Source organism: Pelodiscus sinensis, chromosome 3 (assembly GCF_052426305.1).
Source record: "Pelodiscus sinensis isolate ZL-2025 chromosome 3, ASM5242630v1, whole genome shotgun sequence".
Classification (NCBI taxonomy): Eukaryota; Metazoa; Chordata; order Testudines; family Trionychidae; genus Pelodiscus; species Pelodiscus sinensis.
Genome location: NC_143054.1, coordinates 48,664,214 through 48,678,780, shown reverse-complemented (window position 1 = coordinate 48,678,780; position 14,567 = coordinate 48,664,214). Strand labels below are relative to the sequence as shown.

Here is a 14,567-nt window from a genome sequence, read left to right as displayed (position 1 = left end):
TGAAAGTCAATAAACACAAAATTGAAAGAGACCTTATTTTTAAAATTTAGCGCTGATATTGCAATTTCTTTACAATGATAATTCTTCCATTGAAGGTTTTCCTTATGTTAAAAATATAGGCTGCGTCTAGACTACAGAGTTATTCCGGAAAAAGATCCACTTTTTCCGGAATAGGCTTTTCTGACATTTGGCCTGTCTACACTGGGTTAAACGTGGGGGAAAAAACCCTTTTTCACAACATCCCTTCTTCCTCATAAAATGAGGTTCACGGGGATGTCGAAAAAAACTAATCTGCTCTTCCGAAAACCATTTCGGAAGTGCAGGTGCATTCCTTGGACGCAGCAGTGGGTTTCCAGGATACCTCCAGTATCTCAGAAAAACTCTGCGGTCTAGACATACCCATACAGTAGGCAATTGGTAAGTGAAAAATTCAAGAAGGGAGCCAAAAGAGGAAACGTCTGCCATATTTCCCTTGTGAAGCTTCTCTCGGATTTCACATCTCAAAGCCTGGGTTCCCAGGCACTGAGGTAAAACCTTAGGGACACTGGAAACAATATAAGCAGGGATAGCGGGAAGGATGCTTTGTAGGGTTGCCAGGTGTTTAGATTTGAACTTTCTGTCCAGTATTTGAGTTTTCTGCCCGGGAAACAAATTGAGAAAATATATATGTCCAGTATTTTCTAAATAAGATGTAATGTAGATTGTGATGTCAAGTGTGTCCGGTATTTTTGTCAAAATCATCTGGCAATTCTAATGCTGTGTTCAGGGTCATATATTTTGTAACAGCACAGGGATCAATAAGATATTCCTTCTGTGTGCAGATTAATTGGGTCTACAAAAAGAAAAACAACTTTTTGTTTCTTATATAAGTTACAAGAGATGTGCAACCTTAAAAAAATAATAAACTTCAAACTGCTGTCCCTTTGAGCATGTCTAGACTACATCCCTCTTTTGAAAGAGGGATGTAAATTAAACAGATCAAAATTGCAAATGAAGCTGGGATTTGAATTTCCCGCACTTCATTTACATAATGGCAGCCATGTGTTCTTTCGAAAAAGGGCTTTTAAAAAGTGAAACTGCCGTTTAGATTAGGATCTTTTGGGGGGAAAAAATCCCACCTTTTTCGAAAGATCCTGCACTCCATAAGAATGGCCATACAGGGTCAGACCAGAGGTCCATCTAGCCCAGTATCCTGCCATCTGACAGTGCCAATGCCAGATGCCCCAAAGGGGGTGAGCAGTATAGGAAATCATCAAGTGATCCCTCATCTGTGCTCCATTTCCAGCCCCTGACAAAGAGAGGCTTTGGACACCATTCCTAGCCATTCTGTCTCACATGAATACTTCAATCATACAAAAAGATATACTATTATCTGAAGGCAGGTGGAGGGGACACCTTAGCACTAATGTAAGATTAAGACTACAAAATCATACCAGTTAGGAAACCCAAAAACTCATAGTTTTTCATGAAACTCACTCAGACACATGGTACACCCTCTACATATATAATAAATATATTATGATATGCATTAATAAAAACTTCAAAAATTCAAAGTTTACATTGAACAAGGAAAACAAATAGGAAATGTGGTGAAAATGGCCAACTACGTGACAGTACACCATAACCAGCATTTCAGTTCCTGAAAAACTTTGGTTTTATTTGCAACTCAAAATGCAAAGATATCACTGAAAATGAGAATCAATAAAATACAGTCAGTAGATAATATGAAGAAATAGTACTACAGATTGAACCTCTCTAGTCTGGCAATATTGATAGTCCGGCATGATTTCAGTTAGCTGAATATCCACTTATCATGGGTATGGCCAAGTTTCCCACACACCAATAAAGTCGGTTTACAGCCACCAGTCCTGGTTCTCCTGTTCTGAGTTGTTATTTTGCTCTAATTTACCTTAAGGGTGTGTCTAGACTGGCAAGATTTTGCACAAAAGCAATCGCTTTTGCGCAAAATCTTGCCAGCTGTCTAAACTGGCCACAAGAATTTGCGCAAGAACACTAACGATCTAATGTAAGATTGTCATTGTTCTTGCGCAAGAACTCTGATGCTCCCACTCAGGAAAAAGCCTTCTTGCGCAAGAGGGCCAGTGTAGACAGGGACAGGAATTTTTTCCTTAAGAAAGCCCCGATGGTGAAAATGGCCGCCAAAGCTTTCTTGCGCAAAACTGCGTCTATACTGGGCACAGATGCTTGTGCGCAAAAGCAAATCTTTCGCGCAAAGGCACTTGCCAATATAGACACTCTTTTGCAGAAATACTTTTAATGGAAAAACTTTTCCGTTAGAAGTATTTCCGCAAAAGCATGCCAGTTTAGACGCAGTCATGCATGTGTCTTCTATGAGCCCAGTAAGCAGTGGAAATGTTGGTGATGTTGCTAGATAATATTGACTTCCCATGGTCCAGCATATGAGATTCGGCACCAGTGAGGTCCTTAAGATGCGAGCCTAAAAAGGTTCAACCTGTAACACCAAAAGCTGCCACTTCTCCACACCAGTGTTCCCTATATGCTTGTGCTCAGGAGAGATTCAAATGCGGAGTGCCAACAGCTAGGTTTTTTGTTTCTACTCGTGGGTCACATTCGCACATGCCATGTGACACACAAAACAATTATTCTGCACATAGATGAAAAACACATTGGCACACAAATGGAAAGTTGTTCCACACTGGATAAAGTAGATCCAAAGCATGTTGCCACAGGTTCAACCTCTCAAATATAGCACACTCTGGTCCAGCAACAAACGTGATCCGACAGGACCACAAATGTTGCCGGAACAAAAAAAGAGCCCCAAGTCCAGGGATTGTCCCTGCATGGTCAGCAGAGGGGCCAGCAGCTGGAGTTCCTCAGAGCCAGGAATTGCCATTGGGGCAGCAGTGGCAGCTGGGGAGTCCCAGCCCCAGGGATTCTAGGCCACAGCAGAAGCGGGCATCCCTAGTGAGACTGATGGTGATGAGGTTCCCCAATGGGGTTAGTAGTGTCTGGGGATCCATGGTCCCTGGATATTCCCAGCTGCACTAGCCACAGCAGGACCAGGGATCCCCAGGGGGGCCAGTGGCAGCTGGGGCTCTCCGGAGCAGGCCAGATGTGGCTGTGGACACCTATAGCTGGGGCTCCCTGGACAAGCTGGCAGCAGGCAGGAGCAGTAGGTTGAGAGCCCAGGGGTAGGGGATCTCTACTGGTCCAGCAAAATCCCTCGTTCAGGACCAGTCAGGTCCCAAGGATGCCGGACGAGGGAGGTCCAACCTGTACTACTTTGATTCACACAAAGAGTATTCACACAGAGAATGTCATGTAGAGCAGAAGTCCTATCAACTTCTTTTAGATCCCCTGTACAAAGTACTTATTTTAGCTTTGCGCATGGGAGCAGAATGACAGCATGTTTCTAAAAAGCTGAACTGTCCAATAATCTCAGTGTGGTACTGACCCTAAAGATTAACAATGTAAAAATAAAAAATGTTAACTAGTTTATTACTGTTATAATGGAACCTTAGAGTTATGAATACCAATTATGAACTGACCAGTCAAGCGCATCATATGGTATCAAAATTATGAAATCGGACAGCAGAGACAAAAAAGCAAATAAAGTACAATATTGTTTTAAACAAAAACAACTAAAAAAAGAGCAAGTTTTAAAAAGATTTGATAAGGTAAGGAAACTGTTTTGATCCCTGTTTATTTTAAGTTAGTTAAAAGCAGCATCTTTCTTGCAAATAGTAAAATGTTTCAAAACTATATTAAGTCAATGTTGAGTTAGAAATCGGGATATTAAAATACATTTATTTTTGTAAATGCATAACTTCTGAAATTTTCAGTAATGCTCCCTGCACTGCTGCTTTGCCCTTTTCCTATGCAATGAGATACAAACTAGAGGGATAACAGACTAAACTAGCTGCTTTTCTGGGAAAAATTGAGAAAGCGAATAAACAAATATTAAGTGCAAAGTAAATGTTTTGATTTTTTTTTAGAATGCTCAGTTTTGTTACTTCTGTGCGTTACACTTTAACAATATTTACTAAAAACATTTCAGAGCTAATTTTTAAGCTGCTGTCCCTTTTCAAATCAGGTTTAATTATTGCTGCAGAAACAAGCACAAATAGTTTAACCCACTGCTTAGAATTATAACAGAGTTTTGCTTCCTTTTCTATTCTATGTTCAATCTAGTTTTTCAGATGAAAACTTTTAGGGTATATGTTTAGTCTAACATGCAAGACCAAAATGAAACAAAAAATAATACAAACCCCCAAAATTTAAATGCTGTAATGGTTTGGGTTTATTTCACTTTTTAGTTTTTAAGAAACAACAGAAAATGAGAGACTTTATAGTGAGTGGGTGGGTGGGTACATAAACACTACTCAGCATTGGCAACCATGGAAGTCAAAACAGATTTGATCCTGGACATTTCTGCTAATACTGCCACATTCAACAATTAATGCCAATTACAGGCAGTCCCCGGGTTACGTACAAGATAGGGACTGTAGGTTTGTTCTTAAGTTGAATCTGTATGTAAGTCGGAACTGGCGTCCAGATTCAGCCGCTGCTGAAACTGACCACCAGTTCTGACTTGCATACAGATTCAACTTAAGAACCCCAGGCGTCCCCAAGTCAGCTGCTGCTGAAACTGATCAGCGCTGATTCCAGGAAGCCTGGGGCAGAGCAACTCTGCCTCGGGCTTCCTGTAGTCAGCGCTGGTCAGTTTCAGCAGCGGCTGACTTGGGGATGCCTGGGGCAGAGCAGCTGGGGTGCTGCTGGGTTGCTCCAGTAGCACCGCTCCTCGGTGCTACTGGACCAACCCAGCAGCACCCCAGCTGCTCTGCCCCAGGCGTCCTGATTCAGCCACTGCTGAAACTGACCAGCAGCGGCTGAATCAGGACCTGGGGCAGAGCAGCTGGGGTGCTGCCGGGTTGGTCCAGTAGTGCCCAGAGCGGGCGCTGCAGGACCAATCGGCAGCGCCCCAGCTGCTCTGCTCCAGGGTCCAAAAAAAAAAAAAGCCTGGTCTGCTGGGGGGGGGGGGAGGGGCACACTAGCCGCACCCCGCCCCCCCGCAGCGGCAGCGGGGTGCCGCGCCTCTGAGGCTTTGCTCTGGCAAAGCCTCAGAGGCGCGTGGGACCCCCCGCTGCTGCCGCTTGAGTCTGGGTGCCTGTGGTCTGCTGGGGACTGTCCCCAGCAGACCACAGGCACCGGGACTCAAGCGGCAGGTTCCCGCGCTTCTGAGGCTTTGCTCTGGCAAAGCCTCAGAAGTGCGGGAACCCGCCTGGTGCCCCTGGTCTGATGGAGATGGTCTCCAGCAGACCAGGGGCACCCGAGCAGCTTACGAACAGGGCTTTCTCCCCCGGAGCTCGCAGGTAGCAATCCGCTACCTCGACCTCCGGGGCGAGAAAGCCCCGTTCGTTAGTGCGGATCCGACGTAAGTTGGATCCGCGTAAGTCGGGGACTGCCTGTATAGTAGCAGTTTTCTCATATAGAAATCTGTTCAAAGGAAATGCACCACAAAACTCATGACACTGAACTGATGGGAATAACTCATATGTGCTGCTAACCTAGATGGTAACTGAAGAACTAGAAAATGTATTATTTGTACAATGTAGGACCTAGAGACCCCCAAATAAAAATGGCACCCCACTATACTACACAATGTATAAACATACTGTCTAAAAAGATGAAATATTTCCTATCCCATTACAATTCCCCATGAGATCCTATTCACACCTTAGCTTTAAGCATTTTAAAGTTTGATTTTAAATGGAAAGATGTGAGAAACTATAAATGCACCAAATTCATTCTGCCTTTGCTGCCTGCTACCACACTTCCCGGTAGTGATCAGATTCTCTATCCACAACTTAACTTCATCAGCCTAATTTTAAAACAAAGTGTTTTTAAAGTCTCTTACCAACCAGCCATTCAGAATTGGAAGAAAAGCATTTAAAGATCCACCCAAAAAAAGAAACATACAAATGTTTCATTATCAATTAGTGAAGGGATGCTGTCAAAATAATTTAGGTAAAAAAAAATGTATATTTTGAATTAAAAATATTTTACTAAAACCTTTTGTTTATGTGTTTAAAACAATCTTATTAGGTTTAAACACATCATAGAATTTTTTGCAATCCAAACACTTGCACCACTGTGTTAGAGCAGGCAACAGCAACCTTTAGCACACAGGCCATCAGGGTAATCTGCTCACAAGCCGCGAGACATTTTGTTTATGTTGAAAGTCCGCAAGCATGGTCCCACACTGCTCTCAGTGAATGTATGCCTGTAGATGGTCACCATAAAACAAAATCTCTCACATCCCACCAGTAGATTACCTTGATGGGCTGCATACTGAAGGTTGCCCATTCCTATGCTAGTGAACAACACTATAATAAAGCAAAAGTGAAACTGGATTAAAATCTATATTTTGTCCAAGTTGAAATGACAAAGGTAAACACAAAAAAAGCATGAATAGTGAAAAATCCAAATTGAAATGTTAAAATCTACAATATTAATAGCAAAAAGATTTTTTTAAATACATATAAATGTGTCAGTGCCCCTTCAATCATGTATTCCATAGTAATCTTAAAATCCTTATAGTATGTTTAGTTTTCTATTATTTTAATCTGATATATGCTAGAGATGTTAAAATACATGTATCTGTGTAAACACGGGAAATACTAGCAATTACATATTTAAACGCAGGAGATAGGTGGTAGCCAGTGCTCATGGGGAGCCTGCTTTTAAGCCAGCTTCTTGCGTATCCTGGCTCCCTCTTCCCACCCCTTCCCCGGCTGTTGCCTATCAGTGGGGTGGGGGAGCCGGGAGCTAGCTTTCAAGCCAGCTCCCTGCAAGCACCAGCTTCCGCCTGACCACCCCCATTGATTCTGATAAGAGGGAGCAGCGTGGTGGGCAGGCAGCTCTGCAGGAGCAGATACATGCTGATAGGTCACTTGAAAATCACCTCCCTAGAGATGTTAAAATACATGTATTTGTGTAATCGCAGTACCGGCTCCCACACAGCTGCCTCTCTCTCAGAGGCCACAGCACCAGGGGGATGGCTCAGGAGCTGATGCTCATGAGGAGCTGACTTTTAAGCTGGCTGCACCTGAGCATTGGCTCTCTCCTGCCCCCACTGCCTTTGTGGGAGGTGGCTCCACAGAGCCAGCGCATCCTGAGAGCAAAAGCTGGTTTCCCCCACTCTCCTCTTTCACTTGGGAGGCAGCAGCAGGGGTGGGGGAGGGGAGGCAGGTGGCTCAGCAGAGCTGGCTCCCCATGTGTATGAGCTCTTGCTTCCCCCTCACTTGCTACCTCTGATACAAAGGTGGGGGGAGGGAGGGCCTGTACATGTAGTCAATAGGATTAACCTTTAAGTCCAGGCTACGTGTTGACATCCCTATTTTCAGGCATGGTAAAAACAAGGTTAGTTATAATAATAAAAAAACACTTTCAAACTATTGTTTGACTTAAATTGATGATGACCCTTTTAACTTGCACTGCAACATTCTCTTTTACCAGTTTTCAGGCAAAATAACTAATACAAATCAATCTGAAACACTGAAGCTTTAGTTTGATGACTTCCAAATGTCAAATTTTAAGATGTCTCTATTCTACTTAAACTTAGCAGAATTACATATCCCTCTAAAGAAGATCATTTATATATTGAAAAAGACCACTTCTAGTAATATTTCCTTTTGACCACAACAGCTTCAACTGCTCTATTTAGCTTGTTTTAAAAGGCTGAGAAAAATGTGTGGAGGTACAAAGGCAAGCAATTTATAGCATGACTAATATAGCTTTACATTAGAAAGTTTGTGCCTCCTCTTTTGTTTGATGTGACAAAGATGAACTAAGACATGAACAGCAGCAGCAGAAACCTGAATATAAAAACAACACTTTTATCTTTTGAAACCAATAAAAACCACTGTGCATCCCGAACAACACACACCTGTTGCCATGCGGCTTTCTGCAAAAACCACACTGCTTGGTGGGAACCCATATATATTTGCTTTCGCTTGGAGAGGTAAGTTCTGAGCCTTCACGTTTTACAGTAGAAATGTTATCTGGAATAAACAAGGGAGGTTCATCAAATGAAAGGCTTTTACTGCTTCTTCTCTGGCGAGGTTGAAGGTTCTTCTCAAACTTTTTCAATTTCAGTTTTTCTTTTTCATCATCCTTCAAGTGTTCTGCACATGTGGGATCTTTTGTCTCCCTCTCTTCTTTTACATAGCTATTTGTTTTAAGTGCAACTGTAAATTGATGTTTCTGTGTTTGTTTCTGATTTTGTTGCAGCAAATGTCCAGACAGTGGATGCACAGATGCTGAGGCAGGATGGATTTCTTTTGAACAACCCTGGTGACTATGAGACTTGTCACTCACACAATGAACTGATGCCTTTTGCCCCTGCACTGGTGCTTGGACTCGTGATACTTTTTTCACCAATGTATGGGTCTGCTTCTTCACTGTGACTCCCGAACCAAAACTCTGTGCTTTCATATCTTTATCAGTTTGTTTTTTCCTAACTTTGAGTGGTTTGTGAAAATGCTGCTGACTCTCTTGCTCATCTGCACTCCTTTTCAGATTTATTGAAGATGCACTGCGAAAACCTGAAACATTAACACCAACTCTTGTTTTTGAGTGGCTTATTTGTTTAGTTGTGAGTAATTTTCGTCCTGCATTTGCAGTCAAAGTTTGTTTAATCTGTATCACAGATTTATTATGTTTGGGCTTCACAATTTTGGAACTTTTTGCAGCAATGCTATCATCACCCTCAAACCTTGTAGTCTCAGAGCCTTCCATTTTAATACCACTATCCTGCTGCTGGACATTTTGGCTTGAACAATCATGAACAATACTGCTTTCTAAAATATTACTTCCTGCTTCAGCAGAAATAGTACTTTTCAAGTCCGTTTTATCAAATTCTGTACTGTCCAAGTGTTTGCTAGCAGGGTTAACATTTTTATCTGCCTCTTTAGAGTAATCTAAAGGCCCCGGTTTACATTCTTTTGATGACATAACATATTTACCAGCAGCTTTCACAGTACTTGCTGGATCTAACTTACAATCTATCTTCTCTACAGATCTGGACAGAAATGAAGGGGTCTCATGGATTTCACTTGAATTCATGGAAACTGTTGTAACAGATGAAACAGTAGTCATTCCACCTATCTTGGTTTGGCCATTTTCTTCGTATTTCTCCTCTGTTTCCTTGATCTTATATTCAACCTTTCCTTGTGAAGATACATCAGAATCCATTTCACCAACCACAGTTTCATCCACTTTATTTTTAAATATATAAGTATTTTTTTTTATTTTATTAGTTTCGTTATTTGACATTTCATTTGAAGAGGTTAAAAAATCCAGCCCAGTTTTTGTAAGAGTCTCTGCTTTGCTTTCTGTTTTTTCAGTAAAAGAACAAGCATCTGTTGAATGGGAACCACCACTTAATTCATGGGACATTTCATCTAATTTTCCTTGATGGAAAGTTTCAGATTTTACTTCAGACATATTTTCATGACAAACAGATTGTTTTGTACTGCTTGAAGGTGATGATGCTTCTTCCGTTTCTTCTGTCTGTCCAGACAATCTACTGCTACGCCTAACTTCTTTAAGATGTTCTAGTTTCATTGGTGTACTAACTTCTTCCTCTTTAGTTTGAACCTTGTCTTGTTTTGCTCCTCCCTTCTGAATACATCCAGATTTTACAGCTGTTTTCTTGGCATTAGCAACAGGTGCAATGTTTGAACGCTTGGCTATAGTACTTTGCCGCAAACTCCGTACTGGTTCTATTAAAGAAAAAAATAAAATCTCTTAAGTATATTTCATTGTTTCCCTTGCAAACACAAGATTAGACTGAAGAGAAAATAATTTATGAATCAACAAGATTTAATTTACAAAATGTTTAATTTATAAGATTAACTGACAAAATGTTAGATCATCGTCTACTGAGTTCAAGGAGTATTATTCAAATTTAAAACTAATAAAAATATTTGTATTTCAATTTGACATTGACACAGTTTGGACAAATGTAATTGACCATGCTGCTTATCCCAAACTTGCAAGAAACCAGTATTTCTTAAATCAAAAAGGTCATACTATCACTGAAATACGAAGAATATTTAATTGTCCTTTTAACTTCTATCTGAAGTAAGTATCATACAAATAAAGATTTGGCACCTTGTTAGTAAGAACACAGTAGTTAAGCTTGCATTTAATTCTGGAATTCTTAATCATCTTACATCCATTAAAGGTCATACCTGATGTGAATTCATACTTTAACAGTTAACTGTTTGTAAAACATGTTGAGATCTTTGGATGAATGACTTGATACAACCTTACTTAAAATCCACAAAAGCAAACAAATATTGAAAATAAAGATCCTTAGAAGTGACTGAATTTTAAATCAAATTTTACATGAAGAAAGTTGTGAACATTACTTTGTGTACATTATAAACCAGGCATTTTCAAATCTAATAAGCAGTTTTAAAATGCAGTTCAACCTATACTGCTTAAAATTTTTGGAAGTTAATTATTTCATATAAGTGTTATAAGAGGGAAGGTGATATATTTTCTTCATCAGAAAATTTAAGTTTTAATAGAATACTGCACTACGTATATAACCAATATTGGTCAGACTGCTTAAAAATTCCAATTTGGAAGTCAACGGCTTACTTCAATGTTGTATCAGTATATAAAATGGCTCCACTAATTAGTATCTCACCTCTTTATCTGGGTCATAGTTCACATCTTTCTGATCTCTTTATGTGGGTCAGATTAATGATATCATCATCATCTTTACTAAAATTATCCCCCAAAACTGAGGTACTGGGAACCATATACCTTTAGCAACATGTCATTTTTTTCCTCAAATCATTAAATGATGACATTAAAGATGTTAAATAGTTTTGATGAAAAATAATTTCCCAATATAATATTTATATTTCACATAATCAAAGTTAACAATGACCTAAAGTTTAAGAAAAAAAGTTGTGAAAACCCCAAATGTCCCCAGATATGCAAATCTTTGCATTATTTTAATGATCACCTTGTGCCATTAAACGTGGTGATTTTCTTGGTGACTTGACTGAAGTTTCATCCAATTGGACCCTTAAACTCCTGTTAGGTAAAATTATGTCATCTTCATCAATGGTATCGTTACCACTTTCTTTAACTCCTTCGTCATCCATAATATCATCAAGACCAATAACTGAAAAAAAAATAAAAACAAAAAAGAGCCTAAAACTCAAAAGTATCTAGTTATAATAGGCTGGAAAATGTGAGGGCCAGAAAATGGGAAAGGCCAGATTTAAAAAACAAAAAACAAAAACAAAAAAAGAAGAAGGAGAAGAGGGAGCATTTGAGAACAAACAAAATGAAAAATGAGGAAGTAAGACAGAAAATTCTAATATGAGGCAGTTTCAGTGTAGAAAAAGCTATCATCCAAAGCTTATCATTTCTAAGGATGGCCCTTGTCATAGTCGTGCCACTTCTAAGTGGACTCACATTTTTATTTTATTAAAAACAACATGGGAAGGGTGCCCAAGCCTTATAAGATCAGCTGTCCCTTTCTGTCCTCTCTCAACTAAATGAAAAATAAAGGAAGACAGTAGAAAGAGCTGATCCAAAAATGCAGAAAGTTTAAGCCACACTGTTATTCTAGGACACCATTTAAAAATTTTAAATCCCAATCACATTATGCATCTTCATCTGTGATTCACTAATGTCACTTGGAAGAGCACTGAGTACAGCATGCACTAGTCTTCCAGCCAGAGACTGAGAACATTGTCTGTCACATTCCTAGCCTCCACTAACCTGAGAAGGATCCCAGAGGTTGCTCTTGAACATAGGTTTCCTAAGAGGCAGTCAAGCCACTGTACCAGCCATTCTCCTCACTTTCTCTAAGTATGGTTCTGCAATGGTAGCCTCTCCTATCCCAAGATCCTATGTGTGATTAATGAATCCTGGTCCCTGTGGGATGCGAAATCTGTGAGATCAATCCAAGTACCCAAGTGATTTTGCAGAATAAGTAGCAGGGTTTGACAAACAGAGCATAAACTCCAGACAACTGATACAGCTGCCTGAACAGTAAATAGCCATCTAGAAGCATTTCAAGGCAAACTAATTAATGTGACAAATAGGATCTTAAATTTCTGAAAATGGTTAAAAATGATTATTTAAAAGTGTGACATGATATACAATATATTTGTCTTGAAAATTAGAGAAAGCAAGCTGTTAAAGGGGACTTGAACAACCATTACAATTTTTAAATTGTCCCATCAGAAAGTATCAACAAGTCCTTTTACAGCTCTAATGTGTCTGCAATATTTGTAAGAAAAGACTTAATGAAATATGTCAACTTTGTTCAGTGTTGAGCATTCTCTTTAGATACTCCAAATGTAAAAGGGATAAACTGCAAGACACTGATACAGCCAACCAAACAACAGTCAATAAGAAATCTTAACAGCAGGAGGTCCCTCCCCCCAATTTTTCTACCACAAAAGAAATATTTTAGCAAAATATTCACAGTTTTTATACAACCAGATTACACAGATTAACCTTGGCACAGTGTAAACAATAAGTGTGACTTTTGAGAAGATTTACACTTGAATTTGCTATATAAACTACATTCTGTAATGCTGAGCACATATTCATCAGGAAACTAGAATTAAGAGTTTCCAGAACCAACAGTAATTTCCTTCCATTGGCTTTTACTCAATTTGTATTTTGACAATTTTTTTGCAATTGCATTGTATACCGAAGATGGCTGGAAGTCATATCTTTGTGCAAATCTGTGTCAACTTTCAAATATAAATTCACAGGCCCAACAGTATTTTGACACTGTTCAGTCAAGCTGTTTTATACACTTATGTATGCCACAATATTGATAATGGTAGTTCTATCCTGCTCATTTGAATGAATGCTATTCAAAGAATTCTGCAACTGGTTTGTAAATATGTACCTAAATCACTTTCATAATAATCTTACATGTAAAGAATACTCTCTCTTCCATGTGGAATTACATTTCCTTCCTCCTAATGAGATGATGAATGTGGATTAGTCAAATAACTTCTGAAACATACTTTTGAACTTGCATTACAGTCTCAGTTTTTCTGATACTGTGCCCAGGATGCATCATTTTCACAGAGTTCATGGCCTTATTACTAGATACACAGGGAAATTTGGAGCTGCTGTTGAGAGCTACTAGAGACCCTCTATTGGGGCACTGGGATTAAAACATCTTGACAGAGTCTGTGCTGAAATTTCCATCTTATATAAGAATCAGCTCCATAGAATCTTGTTTATGTCCAGCCACTTGAGCTGCCTTACAACTATTTCAACTGTCTGAGAAAGGATGAGGAGCATTCAACACAGAATCCTGCTGGGAAAGTGATTGGAAAAAGTGAAAGAGCAAAAATGCATACTGAGAAAGACAGATCCAAGAGAAGGGCAAAGACTGCAACAAGTAACAGAAATAAACCGGAAATAAACAAAAACAAAAAATCTGATACTGAAATTTGTACAAACAGAAAAACTAAAGAGGTTAACTAGAGAGATTAATAGATCAACAACACAAAATAAGAAAGTGAAAATCACTGAAGAAACTATAAAAACTTTTTTGTTTTTTGAACAAGGGTTTTTCCAAGTTTGAAAGAAAGTAGGTTATATAGGACTAGGTAACAAACAAATGGAAAGACAAGGTAAAGGTGCAATACCAGCAATCAATGTAATGTTTTATATCACAGTAATCCAAAGTATTTTAAAAATTTTAATATTCACAACAGTAGTATATTAATGTGTCGAATCAGTGGCTATTTATATCATACAGATACTTTTTTAAAGTAAAAACAGTTATTTCCATAAAAGTAAACAAAAATCAGCTATTTATTGTTCCTTCATTAATGGAACATTGCAAAAACTAAGACTACAGTATCCTAAAGGAAGGAAAAACAAATTACATTCAAAACTCTGGACTACAAAACTTCACTGGTTTATATTTTCAGTAAAATAACTCCTCCATTACATACAAATGGAGACGGTTAAACCTTTTGACACACAAGACAAGGTAATTTCAAACTGTTTCTAAGCCAATTTTCCTGGAGATGAAATTTTCCATAGTGGGTGCTCTCTCAGTTTGGTACATGTTTTTCAGGTGACAGGGGATAGCCATCCATTAGGAACAAAATTATACCATTCTTGTCTACAGCTTCCACCTCTGTTAACTTGTGGTTTTAACCCAGGGTGTTAATCCATAAATGCTGTGAAAGCAGTTAACACATAACATTTCTACCATGTTGAATATTGTGATTTGATGCAATAGACCATCAACATACTAGGTTGGGGAATCTACTAGGGAAAGCAGCACCTATTGTATCATAAGCTTGTGCAAGCCTTAGAGTTGGATGAAAAAAATCTGTAAAGGAAACATTCAGGTGCAAAAAGCTTTCATTAACCTGAAAATATGCAAATGAAAGAGGATCTTCACATACAAATGTGCCATCCAGCAGAACAGGGCTACTCAACTTTGGAAGCCCCGGGTGCCACAATGATACTCACAGCACATGCCGAGGGCCACATCTTAAGTGTGG

At 39.2% G+C, this 14,567-nt stretch overlaps 1 protein-coding gene across 7 annotated transcripts in view; it reads right to left on the bottom strand.

Moving 5' to 3' along the window:
• Nucleotides 1–14,567, bottom strand: part of PHF3 (PHD finger protein 3) — a 95,019-nt gene that overhangs the window by 43,817 nt on the left and 36,635 nt on the right. For 2 of the 7 annotated variants that reach the window (XM_006135516.5, XM_089777099.1), the window contains exons 2-4: nucleotides 11,794–11,949; nucleotides 11,027–11,188; nucleotides 7,931–9,767 (exon numbers count right to left, since the gene is read on the bottom strand). The exons of 2 other annotated variants lie outside the window; for them this stretch is intronic. In XM_006135516.5, coding sequence (XP_006135578.3) covers nucleotides 7,931–9,767; nucleotides 11,027–11,168 — 1,979 coding nt within the window. In that variant the 5' untranslated portion in view covers nucleotides 11,169–11,188; nucleotides 11,794–11,949. The remainder of the gene's footprint in view (nucleotides 1–7,930; nucleotides 9,768–11,026; nucleotides 11,189–11,793; nucleotides 11,950–14,567) is intronic. 3 more of the 7 variants (XM_006135513.5, XM_006135517.5, XM_075923691.2) reach the window with 2 other exon arrangements.